This window comes from Dermacentor albipictus, chromosome 9, assembly GCF_038994185.2.
Source record: "Dermacentor albipictus isolate Rhodes 1998 colony chromosome 9, USDA_Dalb.pri_finalv2, whole genome shotgun sequence".
Taxonomy (NCBI): domain Eukaryota; kingdom Metazoa; phylum Arthropoda; class Arachnida; order Ixodida; family Ixodidae; genus Dermacentor; species Dermacentor albipictus.
This window is the reverse complement of record NC_091829.1, coordinates 125,994,593-126,011,577: the sequence shown is the minus strand read 5'-3', so window position 1 is coordinate 126,011,577 and position 16,985 is coordinate 125,994,593. Positions and strand designations below refer to the sequence as shown.

At 48.3% G+C, this 16,985-nt stretch overlaps 1 protein-coding gene across 1 annotated transcript in view; it reads right to left on the bottom strand.

The window, feature by feature from the left end:
• Window positions 1-16,985, bottom strand: part of LOC135912179 (neprilysin-1-like) — a 200,675-nt gene that overhangs the window by 95,179 nt on the left and 88,511 nt on the right. The window contains exons 4-5 of the mRNA XM_065444559.2: window positions 6,226-6,602; window positions 5,103-5,276 (exon numbers count right to left, since the gene is read on the bottom strand). Coding sequence (XP_065300631.2) covers window positions 5,103-5,276; window positions 6,226-6,602 — 551 coding nt within the window. The remainder of the gene's footprint in view (window positions 1-5,102; window positions 5,277-6,225; window positions 6,603-16,985) is intronic.

Below are 16,985 nucleotides of genomic sequence, written 5' to 3'. Positions count from 1 at the left end.
CACCCCTAGAAACATGTTCAGTCAATAACTCGCCCAGCTTGCCGTGTTAATTCTTTTGAGAACATTGTAACGCTGTCATAGGGCTTTTGAACGAGCATTTGAAGGAAACGCTGCGCATTTTCCTTCCTGTCGATTTTTTTAAAGGTATCCAGCAGCTATGTAGGAAAGTCGCTTCACGTGGCAAAACTCCTCTCCCGGTTGACGTACCATGTGCGTGCATTGTCATTCAGATAGAAATCGGCACTCGAGAGTTTGTCCTCCCAGCTGGTCTTATGGTTGTACTTGGCGACGCGATCGAACTGGTCTAGCCAATCTTGGACGCCTTCAAAGGCATCACCATGCAAGCTCCACCGAACCATAGGAGTCTGTAGTGTTACTTGCGATGAAGCTGCGGTGGCCATGGTAGTTGTAGGAGGCAAACAATTAGTCGAAATTTCTTGCAGGGGAATGGAGTCGGGCCCAGCCTAGCAGGCTAGGGCTGAACTGGTGGACCGGTGTTCCGATGGGCGATGGCGATTCCATCATCATCATCATCAGCCTGGTTACGCCCACTGCAGGGCACAGGCCTCTCCCATATTTCTCCAACAACCCCGGTCATGTACTAATTGTGGCCATGCCGTCCCTGCAAACTTCTTAATCTCATCCACCCACCTAACTTTCTGCCGCCCCTGCTACGCTTCCCTTCCCTTAGGATCCAGTCCGTAACCCTTAATGACCATCGGTTATCTTCCCTCCTCATTACATGTCCTGCCCATGCCCATTTCTTTTTCTTGATTTCAACTAAGATGTCACTAACTCGCGTTTGTTCCCTGACCCAATCCGCTCTTTTCTTATCCCTTAACGTTACGCCTATCATTCTTCTTTCCATAGCTCGTTGCGCCGTCCTCAATTAGAGTAGAACTCTTTTCGTAAGCCTCCAGGTTTCTGCCCCGTAGGTGAGTACTGGTAAGACACAGCTATTATATACTTTTCTCTTGAGGGATAATGGCAACCTGCTGTTCATGATCTGAGAATGCCTGCCAAACGCACCCCAGCCCATTCTTATTCTCCTCATTATTTCCGTCTCATGATCCGGATCCGCCGTCACTACCTGCCCCAAGTAGGTGTATTCCCTTACGACTTCCAGTACCTCGCTGCCTATTGTAAATTGCTGTTCTCTTCCGAGAGTGTTAAACATTACTTTAGTTTTCTGCAGATTAATTTTTAGACCCACTCTTCTTCTTTGCCTCTCCAAGCCAGTGAGCATGCATTGCAATTGGTCCCCTGAGTTACTAAGCAAGGCAATATCATCAGCGAATCGCAAGTTACTAAGGTATTCTCCATTTACCTTTATCCCCGATTCTTCCCAATCCAGGTCTCTGAATACCTCCTGTAAGCATGCTGTCAATAGCATTGGAGAGATCGTATCTCCCTGCCTGACGCCTTTCTTTATTGGGATTTTGTTGCTTGCTTTGTGGAGGACTACGGTGACTGTGGAGCCACGATAGATATCTTTCACTATTTTTACATACGGCTCATCTACACCCTGATTCCGTAATGCCTCCATGACTGCTGAGGTTTCGACAGAATCAAACGCTTTCTCGTAATCAATGACAGCTGTATATAAGGGTTGGTTATATTCCGCACATTTCTCTATCACCTGATTGATAGTGTGAAAATGATCTATTGTTGAGTAGTCTTTACGGAATCCTGCCTGGTCCTTTGCTTGACAGAAGTCTAAGGTGTTCCTGATTCTATTTGCGATTACCTTAGTAAATTGTTTGTAGGAAACGGACAGTAAGCTGATCAGTCTATAATTTTTCAAGTCTTTGGCGTCTCCTTTCTTATGAATTAGGATTATGTTAGCGTTCTTCTAAGATTCCGGTACGCTCGAGGTCATGAGGCATTGCGTATACAGGGTGGCCAGTTTCTCTAGAACAATCTGTCCACCATCCTTCAACAAATCTGCTGTTACCTGATCCTCCCCAGCTGCCTTCCCCCTTTGCATATCTCCCAAGGCTTTCTTTACTTCTTCCGGCGTTACCTTTGGGATTTCGAATTCCTCTAGACGCCTTCTTTGGCTCCACGCTTAACCTAAAAATCTGCGCTACTTCCACCTCATCCCCACTGGCACTTACCCCCAGAAACATAGTAGTGCCAATATGCACCTATATCCATGGATGCATATGTGCATCGCTTAACATAATTACTCAATATACATTGGTTGACTAATTGTGATTTCCATCGTGTCTCTGCTGGTGACATCACTGGTGGATTCGCCGGTAGGGGCCGAGCAAGTCCAATGCTCGCCATTGCCGACGTCACTACGCACTCGTGGAAGAACCTAAGTGCACTATGCCTAGAGTTTGAGAACGAATGTGTCAAGCGATAAGTGAGTGTATACTGTTTCCTCGGTTCTCTATTGGGTCTGAAGGTCACATTTAGCGCTATCTAATTGTATGATAAATATATATGCATTTCAAATTCAGCGCTAGGTCACTGTGTGACACGCCTAAGTGCATTGTCCTCCGGATCGTCCCACGAGTGCAGTCAGATAACCGATAGCAAAAAAATACCGGCAGAATGTTTCACGATGACCATCGATGGTAGTGCGGTGCTTGGAAGCAACACAGCGCCGTGCCACCGGCGAAACGTGTCGTGCACGAGGCGTGTGCCGCAGCGGAATTCCGCACTCGCGTTTCTCTCTGGGCACGCTTGGCTATTGGGACGGCTCGGTCGCACTTTCCTATGGTCATGCTGCCCAATCTAGTGGCGCTGCCGCGGATTGCACCAGCCAGTGGCGCACCCGTGCGTATCAGCCGTGTACTACACCCATGTTCCTCTCTCGCGCTTCCCTATTGATATACGATGCACCGTGTAGCGCCATCACCGAGAAATACGCACATGGCCTCCGAGCTGTGACGCACGCAGAAAGATTTGTCCCTCATTGGCCGCATACCTGTGAATTCTCCTGACTTGTCCAGGAGATTGCCGAATTTCGCACGTGCGCGCGCCACACACGTACGCACGAGGAGCGCATGAGAGGCAAAGGTTTAATATGCGTTGTATAATGACCTCTTTTTCATAAATTAGCTACGCCGCAATTAGCACTTAGAACATGTGTAGAGCACGTTTTGTGGTGAAGCGCATTAGGTATAGAAAGCGGCCACTGTCACAGGAGGAAGTGCGTGTATAGAAATTTTTGACTCTTTTCACGGTGTTTCCATGCTTGATCACGCAGTGACGCGTCCATTGCTGGCTTAGATGGCTCCATTGCCTCTGTGTTTACAATGAATGTACATGACGCCGGTGCGGCTCTCCGAACTTATGTTTCGGCGGATACCGTAGACAGTGACTGAGTGGACGACACGCGAAGCTTTGGCCACAGCTTCAAGGACATGCATGCGCTTTCGGAGCTCATTACGCTTTGTTCAAACGGTGCGAAGAGAATTTACGGTGCTTGAAATAAAAGCGGGGCTAAAAATGTATTACAAGCTATCGTAACTTTGCGCTTATGAATTTAATCAGTATAGGTGGGATTAGCTCTTCGTTCTTTATTCAGCGAATCATTTGAAGCAGTGACTTCTCACATTTCTGCTTCAGTAAATTTACCACGGCGGTCACTATCTGATTGTTTGCTTTCATCCTGATCACTCGCGGGTGTGCTCAGTTGCGATGGACTTGTTAGACATGTTGTGATATACTTGTTGTGATAGAGGTGTTGCGATAGACTTGATAGATAGATTGGGTACAAGGCTTGTCACATAGATGTTCCGTAAGTTCTAATAGCTTGTAGCAAATACGTATTATCGCTAGTCAATCGCTTAGTGTGTGGACCATTACGAAACGTTGAGCTTCGAATGTTAGTGTGCTGCCGGTGTGGTCGCGGTCAGCCATGTGTCGGCGCATTGATTCAAGTATGTGCCCATTTACTTATTCTTGATACATTGGCGACAGAGTGGCCGTAAGTTGTGTGTAAGTTGGGGTTGATTTTTGTAGATAACGCGCGAGAATGTTACTATATATCAAGATGCAGCGCTACTTCCTTTGTCACCGTAGAACGAGCGGTCACTCGTGGAGACGTTCCAGGGTTGAAGGTCCACGTTTCCAATCCCATCCCATCTTCACTTTTTTTCTTAGTTTTCATTTTAGAGTTAGGAGGGACAGGTCATTGTCCGGTCCCTCCTGACCATGTATGTGCAGATTATTTCAGCTACCCATCTGTGGCTACAACATCATGTGCCGGTGAACTGTCTCAGTATCATGGTTTCTACCATTATCAACCTTCTGAACGCGGGCATCTGGAACCTGGCGTATTATTGCTCACATCGCACACAAATTTGGAATTCATATTCATTAAACGCTTTACACGTGGACCTTCTGCCCTCGTTGACCGCACATTGGTACACTAGGAGTAACCCTGCACATACTTTACTTTTCAAATTCACCTTTTACATAAAAAATGGGCGTTTGGGTATTATTTCAAAACCGTTATCCATTTAATTTTCATTGGCCTTAAACCTGTTTTTAGACTCCTCTAGGAACGCCTTTCTCCGCAGTTACTTAATTTTCGTTTCAACGAATTATGGGATGAGAACTTATCAGAGGTTGAAGTCCTTTCCTTGGAGGTCAGTGCTAGAAAGGGAGTTGTACAGAATTTTTATCCTCGAGATAATCCGTGGATCGCAAAGAGCTGGCAGCACCGGCAGGCCTAATGTAGCAGCGGTCCGTGAACATGGACAAACAAATTCATTCCATTCCTTAATTTGCGTGTACAGTCAACTACTGCACACACACATATCTTGCACCATGAATGGAGCACAGTCTGTTAATAAAGACAGTTGAATTTTCTGCAGCTGATCACACAGAAGCAGGGCAGTAGAGGTAATGGCTTCGTATTCGTGCCGCGCGCCGCCGAAAGCGCCATCTTGTTTCTGTAGAGCAAACTGCTTCGCGGCACTGGGGTCATTTCAATACACGCGCGAACATGCCGTTGCCGGTCATATTATGGGCACCGAGATTTGTAGTAACTCTACTGACAGCCATTCAGAAATCTGACGTTGCTGTGGCCCCAGAAAAGAAGATCGATTTTTTTTCCCTTGTCGCAGTCATACGTGCCTTACCAGTGCGAACTCAAGAATGGTTCTATGTTGTCGTACACGACGTCGCTTTTGGTGAAGAGCTTGTACATGGCCAGCACTAGCCGCTCGAACTGGGAGCGGTAAACGCGAATCGTTGACCAGACTTCAATGTCGGGCTGACGTGGGAAGCCGGTAAGTGTCTCTATCACCACCGTCCTGGAAAACGAAGAGCAAAATGTGAGACTATGATTAATACGTTTCTGGAATTTGCATTATACACACATTCGGTTCACTGAAGAGCAAGAGCCTACAGAAGGAAGTCTGTGATCGTGTCCGGCCATATTTTGTGCATTTATAAGATTCCTTCCACAGCGGCAGGAGCTGTTTTCTAAAGTTGTGAAATGCGAGATACTCCCACGAGATACTCCCACGTAATCCTACAGCCTCGGTATTTATTTAGTAGGCAGTTTTATATCGACGTTGTCGCATTATTTACTGCACGTAACAATGTGACGCACGCGCTTTCTTCTGTTGGAAGAGCCACGGATAAGCAAGTAGATTGCACGGAATGTAAATCCAATTTCCGAAGAATGGATCTTGGAATTAAAAAAAGGGCTGCTATGAACTACCATATAAATGCATAGTATCCGCGCGCAGTAAACCATGCGATCATGATGTCAAATTGTGAAATGAAAATATACACAAGAAAGTATGCCATCAGTTAGAGCAATATGAGATTTCAATATGAGTACGTAAGTAAGCTCTCTTGCTCACAAACAGGAATGCCTTGGCAGGCTAGTTGGTGCGAATCCATGAATACTTTGTTTAGCGCAAGACGACAAACGAGCCGTGACACGACCGCCCGAGAGTTATCGGAAGCATTCTTCATTCAGTCATTGGGGTCACAGTGCATTAGTGTGCCTTCCTTAACCTTGTACAGCGCTGAATTTGGTTTTTTACATTCTGTCACATGAGTGCGCTCTTGGGATCGGATGTTGGTGGCTCCACCGCATGGTGCTCACTGCGCATGTTCCTCTGGTTTGAGCGGCCAATAAAGGAGGGACGCAATAGAATGATGTCAGTTGAGAGTAGCGCCTTGTCCTGGTCGACTTTCTTGTGCCTGTCGTTTTGCGCTAAACAAAGTATTCATGGATAACACACGCACCTTGGCCTGGAGAGGTTCACGGCTACGTCAAACCACACGGGAAAGCCCCAGCGCACGGACGCGTTGACGAGCGCCTCGAGGACGAGCCGAGCGCCGTCGGCGGCGTCGCCGGTCTGGCGGCGCAGCGGGTACAGGTAGGGCCACGAGATGCCCATCTCTCGGCGCACGTCCTTCAGCCACGCCAGCTCGCTCGCGGGGTTCGCCGGAGCCAGCACGCAGCTGCGGTAGAACAGCGCCGCCTTGTCGCTGGCGGCCGCCCTCGCAGCGGGCGCCGCTAGGGTCGCCGCAGCCTTCGAACGGTTCGCGGCGGCAGCCAGCGCATCGTGGCCGATGGCCTCGCGCAGATGGAAGGCGATCTCGTCGAACACGCTCAATCCCTGTCAGAGTTGAATGCGGCACTGGGGTCATTTCTAAGCAAGCACGTTCGCCGAATATGCACGCTAAAACAGCGCGAGATGTCGCGGTAAGATAAAACCAGTGTATTTGCTTGCACAAAATGCAATATGACAAGTTGTTTGCATATACCACTCTTTCATCCTTCTGTCCAGTCCTGCAAGGATGCGCATTGTGTCTGCTTATTCAGTGGTAATGGCAAGAGCGCGACCACAAAAGGAGGCACACAGTCAGACGTCGCAGGCCCTCTGAACAACATTAGTTGGACGGTAGCGATGTACATGTATAAATATTTGTTTTATGATGCACCCACGCCCCAGCCACAACAATAGCGGAAACAATTCACTTTACTATTACACTGCCACTGACACAATTCAGTCGCAGAGAAGCCGATTGCCTAGCAGCCACAGAAACCACCTGGGAACTCAGAAAATAAAAACTTCGTTTTAATAGCATTTTTTTTTTAAAGGCTCTAATCATTATACGGCCGACTGAGCGCTCTCATAAACATCCCTTAGTGCAGTCCAAAAAATCTGTGCACGGTTTGTACAGTCTCGAGAGCTCGGAACACATGTTCAGTTTGAAAATCAATATTTAAATGTGTCACAATATACAAAACAGAACTTTTCATAATAACGTCACCTAGTAATGACCGGGAAGAATACAGCAGCAGACCTTTGAAGAACTTTTTATTCGGCCAACCTGTGACCGCAAGAACACTCAATGCACAGCGATAGCGGCGAACACAGTCGGCGATCGTCGGAATCTGATCGGCCGGTCAAGTTCGTCGGCTTTTATGCATGAGTCATCAAGTTCCAGACTGTCCGCTCATGACCACGTGTCTTCCAGAAAGCACTAGACCATTCACGTCTCACATACAGTACGATTACACAAGCTTCGGTGGCAACAGACAACGCATAGAACCATCGATAAGGTTCCAGTAAGTTCTAAACATGCGGGCGCGTGTTGCGCTGAGCGGTCAATGTTTAGTGGGTGAAATGCAATCCCCGAGGAAGGGATTATAAGCACACGTGCCAATGTCCCCATCCTAAAGGAGCATTGTGCCGATGCTAGAAACAGTTATGGAAGTGAAAAGAATAAAGAAACAACAACAGCAAATCAACAAAGGAACAAAGTCTCAGATGTTCGTCAGCGGGCGTAGAAAAACGTAAGGCGCACCACGTAGAGGACTTGAGGTCGTGCGCGGCGCTGCTGTGATTGCGAAATTCTGTCTGGCACGACCTCACACTCCAGTGCGCCATACGTCGGATGATCTTTTAAGGTCCGAAAGAGCATCGTCAGAGGTGTATTTACCGGGGGCGGCAAGGGGGGGAGGCAAAGTAGGTCATTTGCCCTCCCATTTTTTAAAGCGGTCACTTTGGGCTGCTCTGGAAAGTCCAACAAATATACAGCTGAAGCTAAATTGTCTTCCTTTATAGAGAGATCGAGAGAGAAAGGAAGAAGCCTTAAGGGAACGGCAGAGCCAACACATAAGTAATGTTTTTCTTTACTATGCATCCTCTGCATGGACAGCGAGGATTGTCTTCTGTGCCTTCTCGTGATGCCATGTCGCGGACAACGCGCGGATTTGACCATACACGTTCGCGTTGCGGGAAACTGCCTGCCATTGGGTTGTTCCCGCCGTAACAAATGTCAGCTTGCGCAACTTGCATCATGCCCAGTTTTTTGGGACCGCTAATCCGCATTCGAATCAGCCTACTAAATTTAAGCTGCGGACGATGAGGAGGTTACGTGAAAGCACTATAATTAGCCGCGCCCAGTTATTGTGGGTCTTACGGCATTAAATTAGAGGATTATCAAATGCCGCAACTATATATCTCTGTCCAGAGATAGCCTAGGAAGCGTTGCAGTCTCAGTATGTTATCATCAGAAAAAGTTTAATCAATCATTAGCAGGTGTAACTGTCGAATGTAATTGTGTTATCACGACTTATTGTAGATAGGCTAGTGAAATTGACGTTGGTCTAACATGCAGAGCTGCTTCAGTACGAATTTTTTTTAAAGGCAAGTGTCACTTCTTACAGGATTTCGTTTCCAGACTGTTTCTAAATAAGAGTTACACAACTTCATGTTTCCCGGCAGGAGGTAAAAAAGAAGATATTTCATATTTTGAAAAAATGAACGCCACTTTTCGGTGACTGAAAATTAGCGCTGTGTAAGTTACTTATGTGCTCTGAAAACAGTTACTGAATAATCAGTTTCTACCAATTTTTATGCGTTATACATCTCATTTAGTGTTCTCCCCTGGTTTCCTCGCTAAAATATGTGGGGCACAGTGTATTCGAAGTACGAAGCAACGTTCTGATAAGCCAGCGAGATATGTTTGTTCTGTGTAGGCTCATTACAGCCTTTCTGGAAAGTTGCTCATTTTAAGCGTCCCCTCGTATCGTACTGCCGCTAATACAAATATTTCCCAGACTTAGAAAACAACAGTACAAAGGACGGTTCAATTCCCGTGAAAATAGAGAGTATTTAAAGGGCAATGCGTTGCGAAACCTTCACTTTTCTGCTTTCAATGGAAGGGTTGCAGATAATTACTAATCCCTCGTTTTTTTATGTATTTTACAAGATTCGTAGTTTGTTTCCCAGGTGTCCTCGGTGAGTTAAACAAGGCATCTTGCATATATATCGGGAAAATGAGGGGCATGGTATGGCCAATGTATAGGCAATGTTTCAAATGGGTGGGAGAAAGGCGTTTAACGCGATAGCGTTAAGGAGCTCGTGTCGCAGAAAAGCCGGTGTCGTCGGCGTTGGTGTCGGTGTCGGCGTCCGCGGCGTTGACCGTGAGCGATAAATCACGGCAGGCACTCCATAAATAAAAAGCAACTTCCAAGATGGGCTGGGTGGGAATCGAACCAGGGTCTCCGGAGTGTGAGACGGAGACGCTACCATTCAGCCAAGAGTTCGATGCTTCCAAGCGGTACAAACGCGCCTCTAGTGAATGCGGTGTTGCCTTCGAAACGAGCCGTGGAAAGTTATACTGGGGTGTATATCGGTAATTATGAACATGTAACTTACAGAAGTCGCAATTACACGAGTAGCGAAGTGCGTTTCGCTGCATTTCTTCTGCGCTTTCCGCACACGCAGAGCCATCTTGCGGGAAACACAGAAGACCCCCTCCTCTCCATGTACGGCGTTGCCCCGACAGATGGCGCGCCACGCGCGCATTGGAGCTGTCGCGGCTCGGACTCTCTCCCCTGACAACGCTTCGCCTTCTCCCTCTGCAGAATCAAGCGTCCTTCCTTTCTTTAGATCACTATCTGTCTATCTCTCTGCCCGTGCCGATCACGACGTTTGGCTGGAGTGCATCATTTCCCCCTCCGAGATACCGAGTTCTTCGGTTCGTTCCGCTTGCTGAGGCGCACGTTTCGTTGCTGCGCCGAACGCCGCGTTGCTCGACCATATGGCTGGACGCTCACCGCGTCCGATGCGGGGCGCCTCGTAAGTGATGGCTGCCCTGTAGCCCATTGTCTTACACCCCTTGGCTGGTCGACGGGAACGCTGTCGCGTTCCACTCTTGAAGGCGAAGCTTAAGCGTCCTCCAATTTTTCTAGCAGTTTATGTATTCCCGTGGTCCATAGCGTTATTAGTCTGTTTTACGAAAGCTGTATAACTTAGGCGGCTGTTATGCATAATTACAACTATAACTTAGGTGTAATTTGCTAAAATAAGGGGTAGAATACGGCAACTTTATTTGTGATGGTAAATAAGTGTTAATGAACTACAAGGTTAAAAAAAAATTGTAAGCAAGTGTGCGAAGTCTGACACTGCTCATATTAGCTAGGTTTCGAATGTCTCAAGAGAACTCTGCGTTTTAGATATTTATATCTTGGAGGAATAGTCAGCATTTTAGGTGCAATGCGTTGCGTACTTTTAATGTTTCTGCTCATTTAGAGGCTATACGAATAAATATTGAACCTTTATATTTTTTCTTTTTACTTTTCCTGCATGATAAATTAGTTTCGTCTGGTGTCCACACTAAACAGCAGGAGGCGGCTTCGTTATGTTTAATGACTAAGAACAAGTTAAAGGGTTATGCGCAGGTGAGGCTCAAACATGTATGGAATTGGGGCTTTCGCAATAAATTACGTATGCCAGCACTCTAGGTTTACATAAGCGTGTCTAACGAGCTAGGAAGAGTTCAGCCAGCTGCCCTGACAGAACTATAAAAACCAAAGACAATATTTAGCGGAAATTAGTGGTATGCAATGGAAACTCTCTGCGCGAAGCTAAATGCTGTTGCATCTAACACAGCCTTTGCAAAAATTCTTATTCAAGTGTTAGAGCGTTTGATATGGCCGCTGTCAGCTATGCTACTTAATGTCCCGTCATAGCTGTTGGATACAACAGGTTTATGTATTGTGGATATGGGACGGGGGGCATGATAACTGCAATATGTGCCGAAATTTTTAGGTTCTTGGAGCACTAAGAATCGTTGCAAATAATTGCCAAGTCATCGTTTTTCTTTACCTATTCTCAGACGACACAACACCTTCCGTCATCGTTTGAGCGATGTCCTCGTTGAACTAAACCTGGAATTTTGCTTATATTTGCCTAAAATAAAGGACGCCTTATTAGCAATATGTAGGATAACTTCAAAGACGGGAGACTAATTATGACATCTGCTGGAAATTACGAATTTAAGTGATCTGGAACTTTCTGAATGTGTGTTGCGAACAACGAATTTGTGCGGTTGCCTTGAGGAACTGCGAATTAACTCAACCGATATTAAATCTTGTGGGAATCGAGTCGGGTGGGGACAGGGAAGAGGAAAGGATCACCATGGTAAATCATCAAGCCAGACAGGAACTAGCCTTTCTAATTCTCTTAAGCCTGGTAAATGCCATGGCGGTGTAACATATGTGTTGATGAATTACTGGCCTTTTCAAAATTCCGAAAACGAAAAAAAAAATAAATTATGGGGTTTTGCGTGCCGAAACCACTTTCTGATTATGAGGCACGCCGTAGTGGAGGACTCCGGAACTTTCGACGACCTGGGGTTCTTTAACGTGCACCTAAATCTGAGTACACGGGTGTTTTCGCATTTCTCCCCCATCGGAATGCGGCCGCCGTGACCGGTATTTGATCCCGCAACCTCGTGCTCAGCAGCCCATCACCACAAATTCCGAAGTGCTCCGAAGCGGAAAGTTGCGGGAAGTTTTTAAGCGGCACACACACACACACACAAACACACACACACACACACACGCGCGCGCACACGCACACGCACAGACACACATGCACACACACACACACACACACACACACACACACACACACACACACATATATATATATATATATATATATATATATTGGTGCCGGAAGAAAGCAGGCACATGAGTGTAAAATAATGTATATTTACAACTGGTGTATATGGCGTTCAGGCAACTGCCAGACTTCGTCTTCCTCTAGTTCAATTCAACTTCTTCCTTCCCTTTACCATAACATCACCCTCCCGGCGGGGTAGCTCCGTTCTGGTGCAAGTTATAGAGCCTCAGTTAATGGGGGATATAGGGTTTGAGCCTGGCGACGTGAACAACATCGCTAGTGACGTTGGGAGGCTCTGAAGGCTGACCGACTGGGGCGATCTCGTATGTCAAGTCGGACAGTTGGCGTAAGATCTGCTACGGACCAGAATAACGCAAAAGTAGTTTTTCCGACAAGCCGTTGCGACATGAAGTCGACCAGAGAAGGACAAGGGAACCAAGTGAAAACTGGTAGTCTCAGTGCCGAAAGTCGTAGCGTCGCTTTTGAGAAGCTTGCGAGGCTGTGAGGTGATGACGGGTGACATCTCGGGCCTGGGCGGCTAAGTGAATAGCATCGCGAGCGTAACCAGTGCTGGATGATTGTACTGCGGAAGGTAGCAACGTGTCAAAGAGCAATGGGGGGTCGCGGCCATACAAAATGTAAAATTGTGAAAATGCGGCAGTATCGTGACGGGATGAGTTGCATGCGAAAGTGATGTATGGTGAAGCGACGTCCAAGTCATGGTGATTGTCAGAAACGTACATGGCGAGCATTTCAGTTAGCGTGTGGTTGAGTCACTAAGTCGTTGAGTCGCGGTTGGGTCGTGCGGTTAGGGTGGTACGCGGTAGCAAACTGGTGTTCTGTAGAACAGGAGCGGAGCAGATCATTGACGACCTCCGATAGAAAGTAGCGGCCACGATCCGTCAGCAACTGGTGAGGGTCACCGCGGTGCAGGATGACGTCGTACAGTAAGAGGTCGGCGACATCTGTAGCACAGCTGGTTGGTAGCGCTCGTGCGATGGCATATCTCGTGGCATAATTGGTTGCTACAGCAATCCATTTCTTTCCTTTGATGGAAATTGGAAAGGGGCCAAGGAGGTCTAGGCCCACGTGGAAGAAGGGCTCTGTAGGGATATCAATTGGTTGACGCAAACCAGAGGGAGGCATAGCAGGCGTCTTCCGGCGCTGACACAGGTCGCAAGAAGCGACATAACGGCGCACAGAGCGATAAATGCCGGACCAGAAGAAGCGGCGCCGCAGGCGGTTGTATGTACAAGTGATGCCCAGATGTCTAGCAGTAGGAGCGTCGCGAAGTTGCTGGAGCACGGCGAGTCGAAGGTGCTTGGGAACGACCAGGAGGAGCTCCGGGCCGTCAGGACGAACGCTACGACGGTATAAAACACCATCGCGAAAAGGTGAACATCTGGAGGGATGGGTCATTGGGCGAGGAGCTTAGGCGTTCCATAAGTGTTCGAAGAACAGGATCTTGGCGCTGCTCGTCGCCAATATAGAGGAAGCCGGAGAGAGATAGAACACTGATGTCCGAGTCTGCATTGGTATCGTCCGGTTGAGCCATGGGATTGCGAGTCAGGAAGCCAGCGTCTTTATGCAGGCGCCCTGACTTATACATAATAGAAAATGTGTATTCTTGTAGGCGCAATGCCCAACGTACAAGTCGTCCAGTTGGGTCCTTCAAAGAGGAGAGCGAGCAGAGGGCGTGATGATCGGTTACGACGCAGAAGCTCCGACCGAAAAGGTACGGGCGAAATTTCGCGACCGCGCATACGAGCGCGAGACATTCTCTCTCAGTAATGGAGTAATTCGCTCGGGCGTGGAAGAAAGGTGGCTACCGTAAGCGATGACACGGTCTTGGCCCTGTTGACGCTGAGCGAGGACAGCGCCGATGCCATGACCCCTCGCATCATTTCGCACTTCAGTGGGCGCAGGAAGGTCAAAGTGAGACAGAATCGGGGAAGTTGTAAGCCGCTCAATCAGGGTAGAGAAGGCTTTCTCCTGCAGTGGTCCCCAAGAAAAAAAGACGTCCTTCTTAAGAAGGTCAGTGAGACGGTGAGCGATGTTGGGAAAATTTTTCATAAATCGCCGGAAATAAGAGCGTAAGCCCAGCAAACTACGGACATCGTTTGTTGGACAAGGTACAGGAAAATTTTGCACGGCGTGAACTTTCCATGGACCAGGTTGAATTCCGGCGGTGTTTACGAGATGGTGAAACATGTTAATTTCACCGCGACCGAAATGGCACTTGCACGAGTTAAGCTGAAGGCCAGCCCTGCGAAACACGTAGAGCATGGTTGTGAGGCGCCGCAGGTGGCTCTCAAAGTTCGGGGAAAACACGATCACATCGTCGAGGTAATAGGCATGTAGACCACTTCAAGCCACGCAAGAGAGAGTATATCATGCGTTCGAATGTAGCTGGCGCATTGCATAGTCCAAAGGGCATAACAATAAATTGGTACAGACAGTCCGGTGGGACGAAGGCAGTTTTCTCGCGGTCCATCTCATCGACGCTAATCTGCCAATAGCCGGAGCGGAGGTCACTTTATTGAAAGGATTGTGATCCTTGAAGGCAGTCAAGAGCGTCATGAATGCGAGGAAGGGTATAAACAGCCTTCTTTGTTATCCTGTTGAGGTGACGGTAGTCAACGCAGAAGCACCACGAGTTCTCTTTTTTCTTTACTAAGACGACCGCTCATGCCCACGGGCTACTGGAAGATTCAATGATGTCCTTGTCCACCATTCTGTCTGCCTATTTCTGTATAATGGCCCTTTGTGTTGCGGAGACACGCTATGGCCGCCTATGAATGGGGCTGGCGTCCCCCGTGTTGATGCTATGCGTGACAACACATGTCTGGCTAAGTGGAGGGTCGTCTAATTCAAAGATGTCCCGATAAGATGACAGGAGGTGACGAAGATCTGTTGTTTACTCGGACGGAAGGTCAGGGGCGATCATCTTAGAAACATTGTCCGCAGGCTTCGAGTATGGAGCAGTGGGTGACAAAGGTCCGTTGCTACTGAGGAAGGATTCAGAGGTCAAAGGAGAATCTCCAATTCTTCCAAAGGAGCGATATGGGCTATAGCGATACCATGTGGCAGCACATGCGACGAAAATCCAAAATTGAGGATGGGCACGCGAGCGCAGTTTTCGCGGATCCGGATTAAGGTGCTCGGTAGGGCAATATTGTGCGACAAAACCACGTCAGTAAGTGGCGACACGACGTTCTCGCCATCAGGTACGGGAGGACCGGGCGTCAGGAGGACATTTGTAGCTACCCGTGGAGACAGCTTTGCAAACTCAGCAGAACATAATCGGTGTGAAGCACAAGTCGTTGCGTCGGCAGGAAGCGGCAGATCCAACTGTACAACACTTGCGGAGCAGTCAATTTGGGCAAAGTGTTTTGAAAGTCGAGGCCGAGAATTAGGTAGTGCGAACAGTGTTCAATGACGATAAATAAGACAGTGGTAGAATGGCCCCCAATGGTCATACGTGCTGTGCACATTCCAAGGACCGGTGAAGTCCTCCCATCGGCGACTCGCACAGTGCACGGTACGGCGGGTGTTAGAACCTTTTTGAGCCTTCGGTGAAGAGCAGCGCTCATAACTGAAAGCTGCGCTCCTGTATCAACGAGAGATATAACAGCAACGCCATCAATTTCAATGTCCAGTAGGTTTTCCCATGTAGGCAGGGTCAATAGAGGATTTGTGGGCCGGGTCAGAGTTGCAGCTTCACCTCCGGGAGCTGCACCGCCTAGTTTCCCGAAGCGAAGCGACTGGTTGCAGAAGGGGACGAAGAGCGGTGAACGAGAGGCGAACGGGACCTACGACCTTGCGGATGCGGGGAGCGGCTCGATCTTGATGGAGCACTGTCGCCGTTGATGTTCCTAGTCGGCGTATAGGGAGAGAAAGTACGATTGTCTGGTACTGCGCGTTAGTGACTCGGAGACGACCACCGAGTAGGCGACGACCAGTGGTTGCGGCAATGACGGGCGATGTGTCCAATACCGGAGCAATTAAAACAGATGGGTTTATCATCTGCTGTGCACCAGTCAGCTGGGTTGCGACGGAGCGGCGCAAAGGAAGAGAACAGCAATTTACAATAGGCAGTGAGGCACTGGAAGTCGTAAGGGAGTACATCTACTTAGGGCAGGTGGTGATGGCGTATCCGGATCATGAGACGGAAATAATCAGAAGAATAAGAATGGGCTGGGGTGCGTTTCGCAGGCATTCTCAGATCATGAACAGCAGGTCGCCATTATCCCTCAAGAGAAAAGTATATAATAGCTGTGTCTTACCAGTACTCACCTACGGGGCAGAAACCTAGAGGCTTACAAAAAGGGTTCTACTCAAATTGAGGACGACGCAACGAGCTATGGAAAGAAGAATGAGAGGTGTAACGTTAAGGGATAAGAAAAGAGCAGATTGGGTGAGGCAACAAACGCGAGTTAATGACATCTTAGTTGAAATCAAGAAAAAGAAATGGGCATGGGCAGGACATGTAATGAGGAGGTAAGATAACCGATGGTCATTAAGGGTCACGGGCTGGATCCCAAGGGAAGGGAAGCGTAGCAGGGGGCGGCAGAAAGTTAGGTGGGCGGATCAGATTAAGCAGTTTGCAGGGATGGCATGGCCACAATTAGTACATGACCGGGGTTGTTGGAGAAGTGTGGGAGAAGCCTTTGCCCTGCAGTGGGCGTAACCAGGCTGATGATGATGATGATGATGGCGCAAAGCTTTGCGTCTGGGAGCGACCGGCCAGAGAAATCTGGTAGGTATTTGTATGGCGGACCGAGCAGAGAAATGGAATGCCCAAACTTGCTATTTCCTCCCAAACGACCGCTTGTAGAAGGAAGGTAGCGGGCACGCTTTCCCGGCAGTAGCACCGAACTGGAGCCGGAGCCATCGCCTCAAGCTCACGGCGAATGATGCGCGTGATATCTTCCGGTCCTGTGGGCTGAACGAACCACGGCGGGTCTTCGCAAGAAGATGTCGCGGTGGTATTGGGCAATAGGTCGAAAGTTTGAGAGACGTGGCGGCCCTTTGCTTGTTCGAAGCGCCGGTACTCTTTCATAATTGCATCCACAG